General features: G+C 42.0%; 1 protein-coding gene across 5 annotated transcripts in view; it reads right to left on the bottom strand.

Moving 5' to 3' along the window:
- The window catches only part of rad18 (RAD18 E3 ubiquitin protein ligase), a 54437-nt gene extending 38465 nt beyond the window's left edge, over positions 1-15972 (bottom strand). For 4 of the 5 annotated variants that reach the window (XR_008572218.1, XM_054784338.1, XM_054784337.1 and 1 more), the window contains exons 1-4: positions 15821-15972; positions 14872-14950; positions 13318-13379; positions 11623-11693 (exon numbers count right to left, since the gene is read on the bottom strand). Coding sequence is in view for 4 of the 5 variants with exons in the window: in XM_054784338.1 (XP_054640313.1) it covers positions 11623-11693; positions 13318-13379; positions 14872-14950; positions 15821-15871 (263 nt within the window). In the remaining variant the exon portion in view is untranslated. The remainder of the gene's footprint in view (positions 1-11622; positions 11694-13317; positions 13380-14871; positions 14951-15820) is intronic. The other variant, XM_054784340.1, reaches the window with a different exon arrangement.
- Positions 15973-18132: the final 2160 nt, after the last annotated feature.

Below are 18132 nucleotides of genomic sequence, written 5' to 3'. Positions count from 1 at the left end.
GAAAAGGAGCCGCATAGACCCCTGTTTATTGATGAGACTGAGGTGGAGAGGGTGAAAACCTTCAAGTTCCTTGGCACACACATCAGCGAGGACCTCACCTGGTCTCACAACACCCAACAAATTCTGAAGAAGTCCCAAAGGAGACTGTACTTCCTGAGAAGACTGAGGAAATTTGGCATGTCCACCACAATCCTGAGTTGCTTCTACAGATGCACCATCGAAAGTGTCCTTACCGCCTCCATCACTGTTTGGTACGGTAACTGTACAACACGTGATAGGAAGGCACTCCAGCGGGTGATCAAGACCTCACAGAACATTGTTGGGGCAGTCCTCCCCTCACTGCAAGACATTTATAAAACTAGAGTCCTACGCAGAACACACAACCTCATCCAGGACAGCACACATCCACAACACTCATTATTCACACTCCTACCGTCAGGCAGACGCTACAGGAGTTTGAAGTCCAGCACCACAAGGCTGGCAAACAGCTTTTACCCACAGGCCATCAGGCTTCTCAACGAAGCACTCGCACACACCGCACGCAACACACGCACACACTCATAGCACTTTATTTATTTATTTATTTGTATTATTTACTCGTATTAATGTCTCTCCTGTTGTTGTTGCTTAATTTATTGGTATATATGTTTATGTGTTTGTTTCTTATGTTCTTACTCTTTCTTGTGTTTTCTTTCTTTTCTTGGGAGAATGAACAGAATAAGATTTTCATTGCATGGTATAACTGCTGTTTTACTATGCACATGACAATAAAACTCTCTTGAATCTTGAATCTTGAAAAAATGATGCCGCTCGCTAGATGCCGCCGGCCAGGCATGTAAACAAAAATGCCAGAGAGTGGAATGATATTGAAACGTGAGCAATCACACACGCTGGCTTAGATAGGCTTAGCATGTGACAAGCCGTCGTCAATTGACAACACATTTTACGGGCTATTGTTCATTTTCCCAATAATAAGAAACACAATGAAAGTCAACACAAGACGTGTCACGTATCTGGTCAGGTAAATAATAAGCTATACTCTAAATCCCCAACTTACGAACATCCGACATGCAAACATTCGGAGATACGAACACAAGCTGACTGGTCTATATTTTCGTGTATTTTGCCTTTTGGAACTCCATATATGTACTGCTACATGCTTGACCAGTAAATGGCACTGTGACACTGCTAATGGGACCAACAGGTAGCGGGAGTAGAGGAAGAGGAGAGAGGAAGGCTAAGTTGTAGCTGTATGATACAACCCGGACAGAGCATGTGATTAAAGTTTATGAAGAGTTAATAGGCCTGCTTAATTCTACACCACCCACAGAACACTACGTCCTTTAGAAGAGTCTAATGATGACAACTTGTCCTTTTTTTCAATATCTCATCCTCCTCCTCCTCCTCCACCATTACCAATGAAGTATGCTCGACCACTCCTCTTCAAAGGTAAATAACATTTATCATTACGTATTATATAATTTTTACTATTGTTTTTTTCATTAATTATCCTCGTTTAATATTACTACTGCATCCAAACTAATATTTACATACATACGCATATATGTATATACAGTATGTATACACGTACATGTAGTACCTATATAATTGGTAATATTAAATTTTTTTCAACTTAAGAACAAATCAACTTGCGAACGGTCGTCTGGAACCAATTGTGTTCATTGGTTGGGGACTTAGTGTATATGTATTTAGATAGGATATATATCCATTCTTCCAATATATTAAAATTGTTTAAAGTTTTTAAAAAAATATTCATTTTTAAGGTGTGGCATCTTTTTTTTGTAGTGGCGGGCCGCCACAATCAATTAAATGTAGAGGAAACCCTGACTCATACCCTTCTCTCCAGGATTCTGGAATAGACTTTCCCAGGGAGGCTGAGGAGTGTGAGCTCCCTGTAGTTGGAACACACCCTTTGGTCACCCTTCTTGGAAACCCCTGGTCTGCCAATCCAGGGGTGCCGTTCCCGACTACCATGTTCAAATGTTGAAGAGGCATGTCAACCAAGACAATCCCTCAACATCCAGAACCCTGAGGAATTCAGGGTGAAAATCATCCACCCCCACAGCTTTGCCACTGAGGAGTGTTTTTTAACTACCTCAACCACGGTGATGGACCTGTCTGTGTTTATGTCCTCAGACTCTAGGAAAGGAATGTATAGGTATTCCTTCCACCGCCTGACTACATCCTCAGTCGAGGTCAAGAGGCCTCCATTCCCACTGTAAAACAGTGTGGACTGAGCACCATGTCCTCTTTTTGAGGCATCCAACGGTTTGCCAGAACCTCCTCCAGGCTGACCGAACATGGTGCTCCATGTCCTCAATTAACTCCTCTGTTCCTAACTTTTATGGACTGAATTTCTAGGTGCAGCCAAGCCATTGATGGAGTCCAGTTTAGGGGCCTTAGGATCTCGTCTCTGTTATTTGAGATGATGTGGTTCTGATGACCTCATCAGGCTGTGACCTTCGGTGTTTACTGGGACGATTTGCAGATGAGTGTGAAGCTTGTGGGAAGAGACACAGCACCTCCAAATCCAAGGGCATGGTTCTCAGTCGGAGTGAGGTCTTGCCCCAGGTGGAGGAGTTCAAGTATCTCGGGGTCTTGTACACGAGTGACGGAAGGCCGGAGCATGAGATCGACAGGGGGATCTGTGCAGCACCTGCAGTAATAAGGTTGCTGTACCGGACTGTCGTGGTGAAGAGAGAGCTGGAAAAGCGCTCAATGTTCCCACCCTCACACACAGTATGGTCATGAGCTTTGTGTCGTCACCAAAAGAAGGAGATTGTGGATACAAGTGGGCAAATGAGTTTCCTCCATAGGGTGACTGGACTCACCTTGAGAGATACAGTGAGGAGCTCGGTCATCCAGGGAGGGGCTCCGAGTAGAGGAGCCAGCTGAGGTGGCTCAGGCATCCAGTGCAGACACCTCCGGGATGCCTCGCTGATGAGGTGTTCCAGGCATACCCAGCTGGGAAGAGGCCCTGGGGCAGACTTAGGACACACTGGAGGGATTATGTCTCACAGCTGGCCTGGAAACGCCTTTGTGTCCCCCCGAGTGGAACTGGAAAAGGTGGCTGGAGACTGGAAAGTGTGGGCTTCCCTACCGAGACTTCTGCCCCTGCGACCCGGACCCAGATTAGCGGAAGAAAATGGATGGATAGAAATTATTAGGGGTATAACGATTCATTCACTACATCGATGCATCAATTTTATTTCTACGATCCAACTACATCGATGTGTGTTTAGCTTAAGTTTAAGTTTTCATTCTGGACCGCATATATCGATCTAACATTGTTTAAAAAGGTATCGTTTTATATGGATGTGTGATAAAGACTAGATAAAGATGAAAAATAAATTCAGTCTGTGTCTGTGATATCATCGCCTTCCGGGTATGTGGTGGTCATGTTGTTGTGGACCTGTCAAATACAGTTGATTCGCCTTATCTTCTTTTGGTCAGTTAAATCACTTCAGTCAGTATTCATATTTAACTCACCTGTCTTTATTTGAAACTCCTTTTAAGTGATATTTAAGGGGACAATATGCAAAGTAAGGACATTTTGCACACCTGGTAGCTTACGGTCGAGTAGCAGTGAGGCTTTGTGACATCATCCAGCGCGGCCTGTCCAGGTCAAAACATATGCCTAAGCGGAAGCAATAAATGGCGCGCACTTGGTTGTGACGGGGAGGACGGAAAAGAGAGGAAAGTCTGGGAAGCCGTTATTTTTGCTGACCATTTATATGTTGCACTCGCGTTTCTTATGTTTTCTTCTTTTGCATTACCACAGTTCCTTACACTGCTGCACGCCATCTGCCATCACTTCACATGCAAAGTATCTGTTTGCTCTCCCGGTTTGGTGTCATCATTATCAAAACTTACAGTATTATCATAAGCCCATCACACCACGGTATCCTGTTCAGTGTCTATGTTAAGCAAGTTATCAAGACGGAGGACCCGTCCAGAACCTCTCAGCGGCAAAAGGTACAAGGAGGCCACATTACTTGCTGATTGCTATGCCGTTCTTTCAAATGGCTGCTCTGATCAGGAGTCAGGATTATCAACACAAAAAAGCCCCCTGCTGCCATCACCTAATTGAAGATATCATACCACATTGATTTGCTGAGTGAATTTGGATAATGTCCCTCACCTCAGGGTCCAAAGTGCAGGTTTGGATTGCACTATTTAAAGTAAATAATTCATCATGGCAAGCTAGACCACCCTCTGTTCAACCCGATTTTGTATTACATTTTTAACTCATTTTCTGTAGTCATTGGTCATTTATTTTTAAGTATGTCAGCATAATTATAATTTATACCCGATTCCCTTATAAAAAAGGGAATGGCTAAAAATAATCGATTTCAAGTTACTGACCAAAAATGGTTCTTGAATCGTATCGGCAACCATGAATCGTGATATGAATGGAATTGTTGTTAAAACCAATCGTTAGACCCCTAGAAACTATGCAAGGTTGAAAGGATTTACTGTGATAAAAATGGTTCCTGAAATATGAGGGGCACTACGGGATTGAAACTTTTCACACTTTGCACTTTCAGCAGCACTATTCAAACACCCAATCTGTCTCCCACTGCTCATGTTAAATATCCAGTCGCATGAAGCTAACCAGATTTCAAGCGGTTTCTGTAAACAGTTCATTATTCAGAGGCAGGAAGCAGACCATAATCATTCATACATCTTGGAGGACCAAGTACTTCCCGGGTGTTTAAGAGACAAATAGTACGACTTCAAGTGCTAGCAGAAACTTCAAACAAAGGTCTGACTAATGAGAAAATCAGGCATGGTCCTGTATGACATTCTGATGGTACGATAACCTTGGGCAAAAATATTACAGTTTCACAGTATCACACTATTATTTACAGCTGTGATTTTGAAATATCTTTATTGAAAAGAGAAAAAAAGGCGAGTCAAAACAGTCATTTTAAAACCATACAATACAACACGATGAAAGTGGAACGTATGTATTTAAAATAAATAACAAAAAGTACATCTTTCTAAACAAATATGTAATAAATAAATCAAATGTAATTCTCAGTGCAGTCTACTGTGGATAATCCCGAAACTCAAGTCCCAAAAAATAAATATTGTCTTACGTAACGTTACGTTATTATTTCATAGCGGCACGCTAAGCCACAAATTTCCGTTTCTGGGTCATGTGATTGTTGCTTGTTGTTCATACCAACAACTTATCCTCCACTCCTGTCTCCTTCTCAAATCGCAGCCAAGCCAATCCACAATCCACATTTGGTGACCCTCCACGGACCGACAACAGTGACAACAGCGTGGCCGTGCTGGCGCCGCTCAGTGCTAACAAAGAAGCTGACACCTGTGGTTTCAACACATCGAAGCCCTGTTCCGACTGCGAGGAATAACACAGCATGTGACAAAGTATTTCCAGGTAGTGGCCGCGCTGGACCTCCACTTTCTCTCATATCGTACAAACGGTATGACACACAATTTTAGCGGTTTTGTGCCCATGCCTAAATTAAATATAAGGAAAAGAACACAGAAAGATGTAATATGTTTGAATGCACATTCTAAACCTGGACTATTACTAAGTATCCAACACCTCGTCATATTATCTTCTATTTTTAAATTACACTGAATAATTTAGTCTCCACCTCCAACTCCAGTGCAAAGGATGGCCTATTAATATTAGAAACGTGTCTTAAGTGAAAAGATAGGTACTCTATCACTTTGAAATCAATTAGTCAACTTCAGCAAACCCGCAAACTACACTGACATGGACTAATGTGGTCCCGAATCAAGTCAGCAAAACTAAACAAATATTTTCTGACAAAAACCCATTAGACACCGGTCAGCTGAGTAATATGGTTGTATGTTTCGGACCGTTTGTAGAGCTGATAACACAGAGGTTATCAACAAAATAAATGGAGGGAAAAAAGTTCCATTGTGACACCAACCCAGGCGCACTTGGTTGTTTTGTTTATTTTGTTTGTTTGGAACAAGGTTTGTTTGTAAACAAAATGAAACACTCATTGTCCCAACAGATGTCAAAAGATCCTTACAATGTGAAGCTCGTAAAACAGTTATTTTTTTCCTGCCAACTTAGACAATCAGCTGATACTTCTAAGGGTGCAAGTGGTACCAATTAGTCGATCCATGTCAAAGCAATTGCATTAAACTTAGGAGATTGTGGTAGACATATCTCACATACTGCACTGTATATTAAAAACCCGTGGATTTTACAATATTAATATATTTCCTGGAGAGCAGCAGCCTGCTGACATTTGGTCTTAATAAAACAACGACAGAACACGTATATAAACAACTATATACGATGCACGGCAACCTCAGCTCATGAAAACAAAATCCCTATTGATTTGGATGAAAATCATTCAGAATTGGCTTACCAGGAGGTAGTTATCGTGGAAGTGTTTCTATAATGCAGCTGAATTGAATTACGGTTATATTGTAGAAAAGGAGTCCTCAACAAATGGACACCGATCTACAGACCCTTTCCAAAAAATTAAAATATCATGGAAAAGTTGTTTAATTTCCATAATTCCATTCAAATGTTAAACTTTCATAGATTATAGATTCAGGGCCCACAATTTAAACGATTTCAAGTGTTTATTTGTTTATTTTTACGTAATTTGGGCTTCCAGCTTATAAAACCCACGAAAACAGGAATTCAAAAAATTCGAATACTGTGAAGAAATCACCATTTACCTCTCAGTTTTTACAGGAAAAAAAGAAAGAAATTAGGATCACATCAAATCAATCAAAATATGGTACTTTCAAAACCATATGTCAATCTTCAATACTTGGTTGGGAATCCCTTTGCCTTAATCACTGCCTCGATGCCACGTGGCATTGAAGCAATCAGCCTGTGGCATTGCCTGGGAGTTATGGAAGCCCAGATTTCCTTGATGCTTGCTGTCAGCTCTTCTTTGTTGTTGGGTCTGGTGCCCCTCATTTTCCTCTTGAGAATACCCCATAGATTCTCAATGGGGTTTAGGTCCAGTGAGTTGGCTGGCCCGTCAAGCACTGTGATGGCATGGGCATCAAACCAGGTTTTGGTGCTTCTGGCGGTATGGGCAGGTCCTGCTGGAAGATGAAATCTGCATCTCCATACAGATCCTCAGCAGAAGGAATCATGAAGTCCTCTAAAACATTCTGGTAGACTGTTGTGGTGACCTTGGATTTAAGAAAGCAGAGTTTACTAACACCTGCACCGGACATTGCACCCCAAATCATGACGGACTGTGGATATTTCACACTGGACCTCAGGCAGCTTGGGTTCTGTTCCTCACCCGTCTTCCTCCAAAACCCTTGGACCTTGATTCCCAAATGAAAGGCACACTTTACTTTCATCGGAAAAGAGGACCTTGGACTACTGGCCAACAGTCCAGTCCTTCTTCTCCTTGGCCCAGTGGAGACGCTTCCTACGTTGGCTCAGGTTCAGAAGTGGCTTGACCCGAGGAACCCGACAGTTGTAGCCCATCTCCCGGATGCGTCTAAATGTGGTGGTTTTTGAAGCTGTGACTCCCGCCTCATTCCACTCTTTCTGGATCTCTGCCAGATTCTTGAATCTTCCCTGTTTGATAATCCGCTGAAGCCCACGGTCATCTCTTTTGCTGGTGCATCTTCTCCTGCCACATTTTGCCCTTCCTCTAGACTTTCCATTGATATGCTTGGACACAGCACTCTGTGAACAACCAGCCTCCTTAGCTATGAACTTTTGTGGCTTACCCATCCTATGGAGAGTATCAACGATGGTCTTCTGGCCAGTTGTCATGTCTGCAGTCTTCCCCATATTGAACCCAACTGAGACAATTGAACCAAACTGAAACAATTTAATGACACCTGGGGAAGCCTGTGCAGGTGATTTGAGTTTAGTAGATGATTAGTGTGTGACACTCAGTTTAAAACATTCATGCCCTGCAAAATTTGCGCTGATTTCTTCACAGTATTCTAATTTTTTGAATTCCTGTTTTCGTGGGTTTAATGACCTGGAAGCCCAAATTATGTAAAAATAAACAAATAAATACTTGAAATCGTTTAAATTGTAATTTGTCAATTGTAATTTTTTGGAAAGGGTCTGTAGATATGGACCCATGTGCCTTCCTAAACGGAGCCCCCCCCCAAATTAATTGACCAACATTAACAAATTAGACATGAGCAACTTTTGAAAGACTAGTACTCTTATTTTAAGCGAGCGTCACTAACTATCTGCAGTAGTGTGTGTGTGTGTGTGTGTGTGTATGTGTGTGTGTGCAAGTGGCAAGTATAAGGCTGTAGATGGAAGAAATGCCATAGAATACAGACCTCCAGGAAAGAGAGACAGAAGCCCAAGAAAGAAAGACAATGTCCTCATTTCAAACAACTGTGGACTGTGGATAAAAGTTGTACAACACTACTAGGCTTGTTATTATCATGGTTCATGGTTTTAATTCTGAACATGCATGAGTCAAACAGTAGCACATCACATAGTACAATTCACAATTTTGCATGTTCAAAAAGGAGTAGGAAAAAGCAAAGCTTATTTAATCCTACCCCTCATCAGTTTCACATCAGTTGCAATACATTTATTCACCTCTTGTTCTTCCAAGTGTACTTTGTAGGTCTACATGACAATGTAGTGCAATCATAGCCAAGGTTTTTACTTACTAAAAGGAAGCTAGCGGCTTAATAATAACTGATAGAATATATCCACGACCCACAGAACAAAGCTGTGCTAGTAATGTCTTACGCTTGTTTTTTATATTTTACTTTTTATACGCCAGAGTGTCATTACAGCTTTAGTTCATCAGGAAGTGACGGGAAGTGACGGTGGGCGTCCCGAGCAGGAGAGCTAGGCTCAGTGCTAGCTGTGAATTTGGAGAGAGTTGGGAAGTGTGTTTATGTTGGCGTGGATGTAAAGTCCTGCAGTGTTCTCCGCTGTTAATAAAGCCATTAAAGTGCATCGGCGACGTGAGTCTCTCCTTCCCCACAACAAGCGGCATTACAGTATTGACCAGTGCACACCAGGAAATAAACGGTCTCACTTGTTACAGGCATTGCCTGGACAGCTATGTAGTGGGGCTTGTTTAACCTTTGCCTTGTGGGCAAGCAGGAAGGAGAGACGATGCTGAGAGATGTGTGTGTGTGTTCTGAGCTGCTGTCTGGTGGCCGTGTTCAATAAACAAAGTTGGCAGAAGCAACAGGAGAAGTTTCCTTCTTTGCTTCGGAGCTGAATAACACTGTCAAGTTAACAGACTAGTAGCGAACGGAAAAGAAGACGGCTTTTTTTGTGTTGAATACAGAAGATGAGGACTTTGATGGATTTGTGGATGAGGATTGATGAAAAATAACGTGAGTACATTCTAAAATACTTCAATTAAGTACAACCGAACTCAGTTTTGCTTCCGCTCCCGCATGCATGCTGGCGTTTTTTTTTTTTTGTATTGTAGTGTCGCTGGGAGCACGTCCTGTTCCCAGCCTACCTTGCAGTAATGTTTTGGTGCAAATGGTCTTAAAGTTACATGTTTGACCACGAAATAGCAAGCTCAAAAGAAGACGGCTTTTTATGTGGAACAACTGACAGTTTGTGTGGATCTTGTGAATGATTGTTACTGAGCTAGGACTCAGTAATCAAAGTCTACACACGACGGCTTCATTGATTGAAAAACCAAACTTTTTTGTGCATGAAGCTTCTACTTGAGTTGGTAATTTGGCCTCTATATGCAGTCAGATATTGACCAAGGGAGACAAAATGGGTGGCCGCTGGCCGTGTTGGACAGGTGACTGCTATACACAGGGTCTATAACATGTAAATTTGCTGGGGGGGGGGGATTTTTCAGTGGCTGCTATAGGCAGGTGGCCGTTCTATAAAGGTGGCCGCTCAAACAGGTTTGACTGTATAATTAAAAACAATCAATGATTGGGGAAGGGGGGTGTGCTGTAGTAAATATTTGCTGAAAAAAATCATTGTAAAAAGTCCATAAAAAAACATAAAACATCATTTAGGCCTGTCACGATAACAAATTTTGCTGGTCTATAACTGTCCAACAAATTATCGTTGATAATCAATATTATCGACAACATTTTTTGAGATATTTTTTTTCCATTGTCATGAGAGGTGTAATTCACATTAGAACCACTAAATGGTACCCAAGTATAGTGTACGGTGTACCTGTGTGAGCCACATTAGCTTGACACAGAAGTTGCCTGTATGTATGTTTTTGCATTGTAGCAAGCGACTATCTGTGAGCGCGCAACCGACCAAACGCCTCAGTAAGCGTTGACTGTCGGGACGAAGGCTCAGCTGCCCGACGCACCTCCATCGGTAGTTTTTTTTCCCCAGTTGAGAAAACTGTATGTGTCGGGCGTCGGTGTTCATGCGCTCACCTTGTTCATTCTGTTTAAAACCAAAATATTCCAATACTGTGGCTGTGGCCTAAGAAACTATCGCTTTTGTGCCGTCATTCATGTCAGCGTATGCTGGCTCACAAGGCTAACTTGCTACTACACCTTGTGAGGGGAGGAGATGACAGGAGGGTTCACTCTCTCCGTTCATTCCACTGTAACATCAACACACACAGACAGCTGCAGAGTAAACCCTCTTGTCATCCAGCCTGAAAGAGAGAAGAGGAGCACAAACACGAATGCACGGACATGTCAATTTATCGAGGACGACAAAAATGATCGGCGTCGTTTTTTTAAATGTTGGATTAATCCATTTATCGATTATCGTGACAGGCCTAGATGGAAGAAATGCCAGTGAATGCAGTCCTCCAGGCAAGCAGCGAGCAGAGAGACAGAAGCCCAAGAAAGAAGGACAATGTCCTCATTTCAATCAAGCCTCAGGAAAATATAATTAAAAACAAGCAATGATTGGGGGGGTTGTTTAATATGTGCTGAAAAAATACTTTTTAAAAATCCGTAAAAAAAACAATAAAACTATCATTAGTGTCATTTTTTTATAATGGGCTTAGAAGCAATTCAGTTTAGAAGCTTAAATGTAACATTAATAGTAAAACAACCAAGATTCCATAGTGATGCCACCCAGGCTTGTCGTTACCATGACAACCCAGGATGACCTACTAAAACCTAGTGTTTATTTCAACACTTGATGTTAGAAGTTCATTGTTAGTGTTCCATTGTCTCGGCTCCTTTAGTGTATGACAATGTTTTAATGTTTTTGTGCACAGTGACTGAAGAGCAAAAGACAATTGAACACTGCAGGGGGAGCCTGGGAGCGCGGAAATCCAATTATTCCTTACATGTGCTTTAATGACACGAGGGAGCCACCGGAGCCTGGAGAGAGTCACGGCGACAATTAGCGTTGCAAAGAATTAGCGGAGGAAGTGATGACACTTTATAAAACATTAACATGCAACCGGGCGACTCCACAAGTTGACTCGTTAACATCTTAATGTTGACAAATCAGTGATGTTAATAATATGTGCCTTTTTTTAATGAATGACAAACAGCAAAACTTTTTAATCAGATTTTGCACGTGACCTCTGAATGAGTCATTGCGATTAAGTATTTGATCGTTTCCACCGACAGCACACAACAGGAGGTGCACGTGAGACACATTGCCAACCAGCTTCCGGGAAGGACCATAAAACTACATCGGCTTACCTTGCAGCACGAAAGCTCACTACCAAGTCATCCAGTAAGCGGTTGTTTCGCAGATCTTGTTCTGTCGCTTGCTAGAAGAAAGCACACATACTGTCGGAAAATGTAACATTTTGTTGCCAAAACAATGAATAAAGCCACCTTGACGCTTGCACAAATGTTGTCCCCGCAATGGTAAGCAATTTTGCATACCAATGAGTAAATTGGTCGTGAAGAGGTGTAAAGTATGTACAAACTGTGTGCGGCAAAGAAAATGTTGAAACTATCAAAATATCTCATACGCATAATCTTCGTGAATGCAACGTATTAACTTCTGCAGCCTCTTGGATCTTCCTTGTGAGGTTCTGTTAAGAACTGATCATATTGCCCAAACTGATGTTGCCTAGGTAGCAATTCCCCTCTCCCGCACTGTTGTCCGTGCTTTCTTTTTTTCTAGTGAGAGTTATGCCTTCTTCCTACTCTTTCTGCAGCTGCGAGATCATGTAGATCGGGGTCGGCAACCCGTGCCTCCTTGCTGTGGCTCCCTTCGCAACCCTCCGATATTTTTTTTTTTATCACCCAAGTGTTGAAAATGCGCATGTTTCAAACGATTCAAAGACTATACACACGGAAATGGCAAGGTATTTTATCGTTTCAACCTTTCATCCACAAACGGCTTTCTGGGTTCCCTAAAATTGTTTTTTTTAAATGGCTTTCCGAGTGGGAAAATCTGAAAATGCCGGCTTGTCATTTTCACATATACAGCGAACCACTGTTTTTCAGAAACTATGACATCTCCGATCCGTCGCTGTCACATGGCCAGAAGTCAGCTTTGATGACAAGTCAACATAATATCTGAATATTTCGACGGACATGACTCACCACAGTCGACATTTTCCTGATATTTTATTGTTTTTTTCTCCAAAATGATTCATAGAAGTAATTCCACTTCATCGTAAGTCTAGATGAGCCTTGGAAAGCGGAAGACGGCGGACTTATGCGCATGCGTTCTTTCTTCTTCTATAGGTTGGTGTGTCACGTGGTTCCGTCTGTGTGCCTGTGATCCATTCCCGTCTGGATGCAACTGCTTATTAATTCGTCACAGTGTGGCCGCAATTCTTTTCAAACCGTCAAAAAATATTTTAAAAAAAACATTGCCAGGAATGTTTCCGTGTGGACAAGGCCTCAAACTTTTAATGTTTATAAGCTGTTTTGCGGATCCCGACAATCTTTCTTTAGTGGACGACGGGGCAAAACGGCTTTTTTGATAGTAAAGGTTGCTGACCCCTGATACAGACTTACCTTTTATTTTCTGCAATGAGAGCGTCTTCTCTGGAGTTCAACATCTTTTATGTAGGTCTCTTGCAAACAGAGGAATTAATGAAGCCGGGGGTGATGCCTGCCACGTCACGCGAGACAAAGTGGGACCAAATAATACCATGACTGCTTCCCAGATGCTGGATGTGGTGGTGACAATGCATACGCAAGCGGGAACAATTCGCGTTGTGCACACTATGTTGTACACTTGATGTAAACAGTACTTTACAGACTGTTGTTCGAGAGCGTGGCATTCCGTGCCAAAGCGCGCCATTTTCGGTCACTAATTGCATAACTAAATGACACACATTGCCACGGCGAATTGCAAGACAATGCGGAGGCAAAATGCGGTGGCATATGACATCAAGTCAACTTGGGGATAATGTCATGCTTCAAACTTACCACATTGCAAACTGGGCACTGCAGCTTATAGGAAAAGAATTTTCTGATGCACAAGGAGCAGACTGCAATGCAAAAACAGTTGAAGCGTCACTACTAGATTTTTTTATATATTTGCTGTCCCCTGGTTGAATATGGCCTATTAACAGTAAAAAGAAATATGCATATTTAAGCAAATTATACATATTTTTTGCCTAAATTAAGCATTTTCAAGCATAAAAATAGCTAAATGACATACAATACAAATATAAGACATTCAGAATATGCATTCAAAGATGTTATGATATGTAGTATTCTACACTGGTCACTGGGTGCCAGTAATTTAACTGGAATGTTGTGTGAGACACACGAGCACCAGACTTGATCGCTTTTTATCGCTTAAGGCTTTTCATCGCAGCTTTGAATGATCTCACAACAGGCACAATAATTCCAAACCCGTAACCCACACCAGGCTAAAACTCAACTCTGAACTCCCGATGTTACTTCCTGTTCGCCTCCCACTCATTTCCCCTAGCACCGAAACACATTTACAGCAACACACATAAGCACAAGTCTTATTGATATCTTATAGTCTTATTTATGTCTTATTTTCTCTTATCTTGTCTACTATATTGTGTAACACAAGTGTAAAGGTGACAATAGGGGTGTTATTTCATGTCTAGAGGGCTCTAATAATGTTAAAAACCGTATTTAAAAAGGTCATAAACAGGTTTACAATGCCTAGTATGTCTTATTTTCTATTACGTTTATTATATTCGGGAATAACAGTGTAAAAGTGACTAAGGAGTCTTATTTCATGTCTAGAGGGCTCGAATGTCAAAAACATTTTTTAGAAGGTCATAAACAGGTTTTCAATGCCTCGTATGTCTTATTTTCTATTATGTCTACTATATTGGGTAATAAGAGTGTAAAAGTGAATATGGAGTGTTATTTCATGTGTAGAGGGCTCTAATAATGTTAAAAACTGTATTTTGAAGGTCGTAAACAAATTCTTCATGCCTAATAGGTCTTATTTTCTCTTATTATGTCTACTATATTACATAATAGGGGTGTAAAGGTGACTATGGGGTTGTTATTTCATGTCTGGAGGGCTCTAATAATGTTAAAAAAGCATATTTAGAAGGTGGTAAACAGGTTTTCTATGTGCTAACTAGGATATAAATACAGTAATCCATTTATAAATAAGGAATCCTACTTCGCGGAAATTCACTCATCGCGGTTGCGTCTGGAACAATGAAAAGCGATAAACAATGGATTACTGTAAAACATTGTTGTGCCTGCACACAGATGATCAATGAAAGCATGCCCTGTGTTATCAATAAGCAGCAATAAACAATAACATAACTACTGTCTACATACACAGCATTCAAACACATACACAGTGACTTTCTGCTCTGTGCAAATTCAGGTCCCGAATAAAAGCATGGCAGTATTAAGCGGGGTTCTCCCGCAGCAATGAACACAATGCATCCAGACTGTGAAGCTGACGTGCTAACTATGAGGCCTGCGTGCACATTACAGTCATTCTTTGAAAATGAAAACAACCGCCGTACTTACAATTGTGAGAGCATTTGGTCATCATTGAAATATTGAGAAAGTCAAAACAAATAGGACATCGCAGCAGGGCATCAAAATTCTGGAAAAAGAAAAAATGACAAGACAGTGAACTACAAAACATAAACATGAACTACAAAAAAAGCAGCCTCATAAGGATGATAAAAAAAATGACAACAATGTTAATGACAATAATAATAAAAATGTTGCTGCAGCTTGGTTAATATGCAGGTCACATTATGTACATGCGCTTTTTTTTTTTTTAGAAGGCCTTATAGGTGCATCCCATTAGGTGCATTCTTAGCTGCCTCTTTTTAGCTGTTTTTAGATCTTTACAACACACAGAAGAGAGAAGACGTGTGTTCATGTCATAAGGATTGTGACTGATGGCCAGACTTTAAAAAAAAAATGCACTTCTCCTTTAAAGCCTACAATTCTATAAAAATGTTTCGGAATCAGTGTATTGGCTGGAGTTTGTATTTTTACCGTAATTCCTACTCGCGTGCGCTGCCAAATTGAAGCCCCTTTGATGACAATAGTCGAGGAAGCGTCTGTGTAACACATACCAACTTTGTTTTGTTTATAAGTCAAGAAACAGGTGTTTGGCCCCCTGCAACCCTTCATGAAGTGTTGCATTTATATTTTTCTGCATTTGTCACGGTTTACGTAAGTATGAAGAGTAGCATGCATAGTACGTAGTTAAGATACATTTGGTCTTGATTCGTTTCCTAATAACTTTAATTATGAAAGTCGTCGGTTGCACGAGTAACTCATGTTTATATTCGCTAACAAAGGTAACATTAGTCAGAGTAAACACATATCTGTTTTTAAACACACGCCTTGCAAGGTCCAATGCTAGCTGTAGCTTTTGTCGTTCAGCAAACGGCTAGTAAGTTAGCCACTAAGCTAGCAAAACCGATCAGTGAAAGTAGTACGAGCAGCTCCAACTTACTTTTAAACATGTTATAGTTGGTGGTGGATCTGACTCGGTTTGGATGTCCATACTGGAGGAACCGAGCTGGATGTTGGCGTTGCAAAACTTTTTGGGTTTTTTTCAAGGTTTCACAAACCAAAGTCCCGCTCGAAAAACAGACAGCGGTTTCGTCATTTGACCGCTTCCGCCACGTGACGTGATGGTTCCGGATTGCGCGTTTACTGTTTTTTCTGTTTTCACACAGGGCCATGTAGGTTTGGATTTTTTTCTCCCTTAATAACAAAAGGTTTCATTTAAAAGCTGCACATTGTTTCAGTGTTGTCATTGACTAATATTTACATTTGTTTGATGATCTGAAAATCTAAGTGTGACAAACATGCAAAAAGGAAGGGGCCTTTTCACACCACTGTAAATCACAAAGCTGAAATGCAGTTTTTTTAATATATATAAAACTCTTATGTTGCTTTACAAAATATCAAAGTTGCATTGTTTCATTTTCCACAATGTGGCCCTCGTTGGAAAAAGTCTGGACACCCCTGCATCAGACTAAACAAGTCTGTAAATTGCATCTTTTTGGTATTGTCTCTTTTTTTTCGGTTTCCAGTCAAAGCAGAAAGCTCATCTCCATCAGGACAAGAGCAGAGCTTGAAAAGAAGACGAGCGCTTCAAGGAACTTGTTCAAATGGACTCGGCTGAAGTGCGACAGGTGTAACGCCGTGAAGTGAATGACATCGAGAATTCCACATGAAAAAATACACAAATGAAACATCCACTGGAGTTCTGCTGCGTGATTTTTTTGGAGGGGGGGTTTTGCAGCTTTGTGTGTGGCTGATGGTCTGGTCGGCAGACAATGAGTTTTCACTTAAATGCCCGCCTCGAGCGACTTCCAGCAGCACACTGTGAATCCCTGCAACAAATTCATTAACTTTCTTTCGCCTCGAGACAACGTAGCCTTCGTGTGAAACTAAATCCAGACAGCATGAGATTATCCTGGAAGTGGTTTGGAAAATGTAAAGCAGTTGCATGAGAACACGCTGGAATGTCATCTTGGAAATCCCATAAACGCCCCACACACATTGGAGGGGAGTCCTAATGAAGCCCTGAGCAGGTTAGACAGCATCCAGGCTTTTGTTATGTTATTGTAGGCCGTGCACAGGTGCCACCTGCACGGGATCTGGCCGGAACGGCTGGAAATGATTCCCGACAGATGAGGGCCAAAGAAGCATCTGGTATCAGACAACACGCTCGTGGCAGGCAGCGCTGATTAGATCACGATGCGCTTGTCATGTTCTGTTGCGTGTGCTTTTTGCTCTCATCTTCCGTGAGCTCACCTCAACTGATCCACTTATCTTGTACTGAAAGACTAGAGGACAAACCACTTTCCTGCTGTGCAATAATTCCATTTCCGGTTCTATGGTTGTTATCACACATTTCCTCTTTGCCATCCTTGGTAGCCTGGCCAGTGAGTATAGTTGGGTGTCGTTTGAATTTGATCCGATCCAGATTCTTCATTTCCATTCCAGGGTCATAAAAGTTTAAATGAGGGTGCTAACCAGAATTCTTGATAATGTGTGTGTGTGTGTGTGTGTGAGGTCAGGGCTGCCATCAAGCTGAAGAAGGACTCCTATCAAGCATGGATGGCTTGTAGGACTCCTGAAGCAGCTGACAGATACCAGCAGGCCAAGCGCACGTGGCTTTGGCGGTGGTCGAGGCAAAAACTCGGGTGTGGGACGAGTTTGGTGAGGTCATGGAGCACGACTTTCGGTCGGCCTCGAACAGATTCTCGCAAACCGTCCGACGCCTCAGAAAGGGGAAGCAGAGCCCGGTCCACACTGTTTACTGTACAGTGGGGACGGAAGCCTACCTGACCTTGACTGAGGATATAGTCAGACGGTGGAAGGAATACTTTGAGGCCCTTCTCAATCCCACTGACACACCTTCCATGGAGGACGCAGAGTCTGAGGACACGAACGCGGACTGTTCCATCACCGTGGCTGAGGTATCTGGGGTAGTCAAAACGCTCCCTAGTGGCAAAGCTCCGGGGGTGGACAAGTTTCACCCTGTATTCCTCAAGGCTCTGGATGTTGAAGGACTGTCTTGGGTGACACGTCTCTTCAACATTGCGTGGAAGTCAGGAACAGTACCTCTGGAATGGCAAACCGGGGTGGTGGTCCCCTTTTCAAGAAAGGTGACCGGAGGGTGTGTTCCAACTATAGGAGGATCACACTCATCAGCCTCCCTGGGAAAGTCTATTCCAGGGTGCTGGAGAGAAGGGTACGACCATTAGTCGGCTACAGGAGGTGCAATGTGGTTTTCGTCCTGGTCGCGGA

Source organism: Dunckerocampus dactyliophorus, chromosome 8 (genome assembly GCF_027744805.1).
Source record: "Dunckerocampus dactyliophorus isolate RoL2022-P2 chromosome 8, RoL_Ddac_1.1, whole genome shotgun sequence".
Classification (NCBI taxonomy): Eukaryota; Metazoa; Chordata; class Actinopteri; order Syngnathiformes; family Syngnathidae; genus Dunckerocampus; species Dunckerocampus dactyliophorus.
Note: the sequence above shows the minus strand (reverse complement) of the source record. Positions and strands in the feature narration are given on the sequence as shown.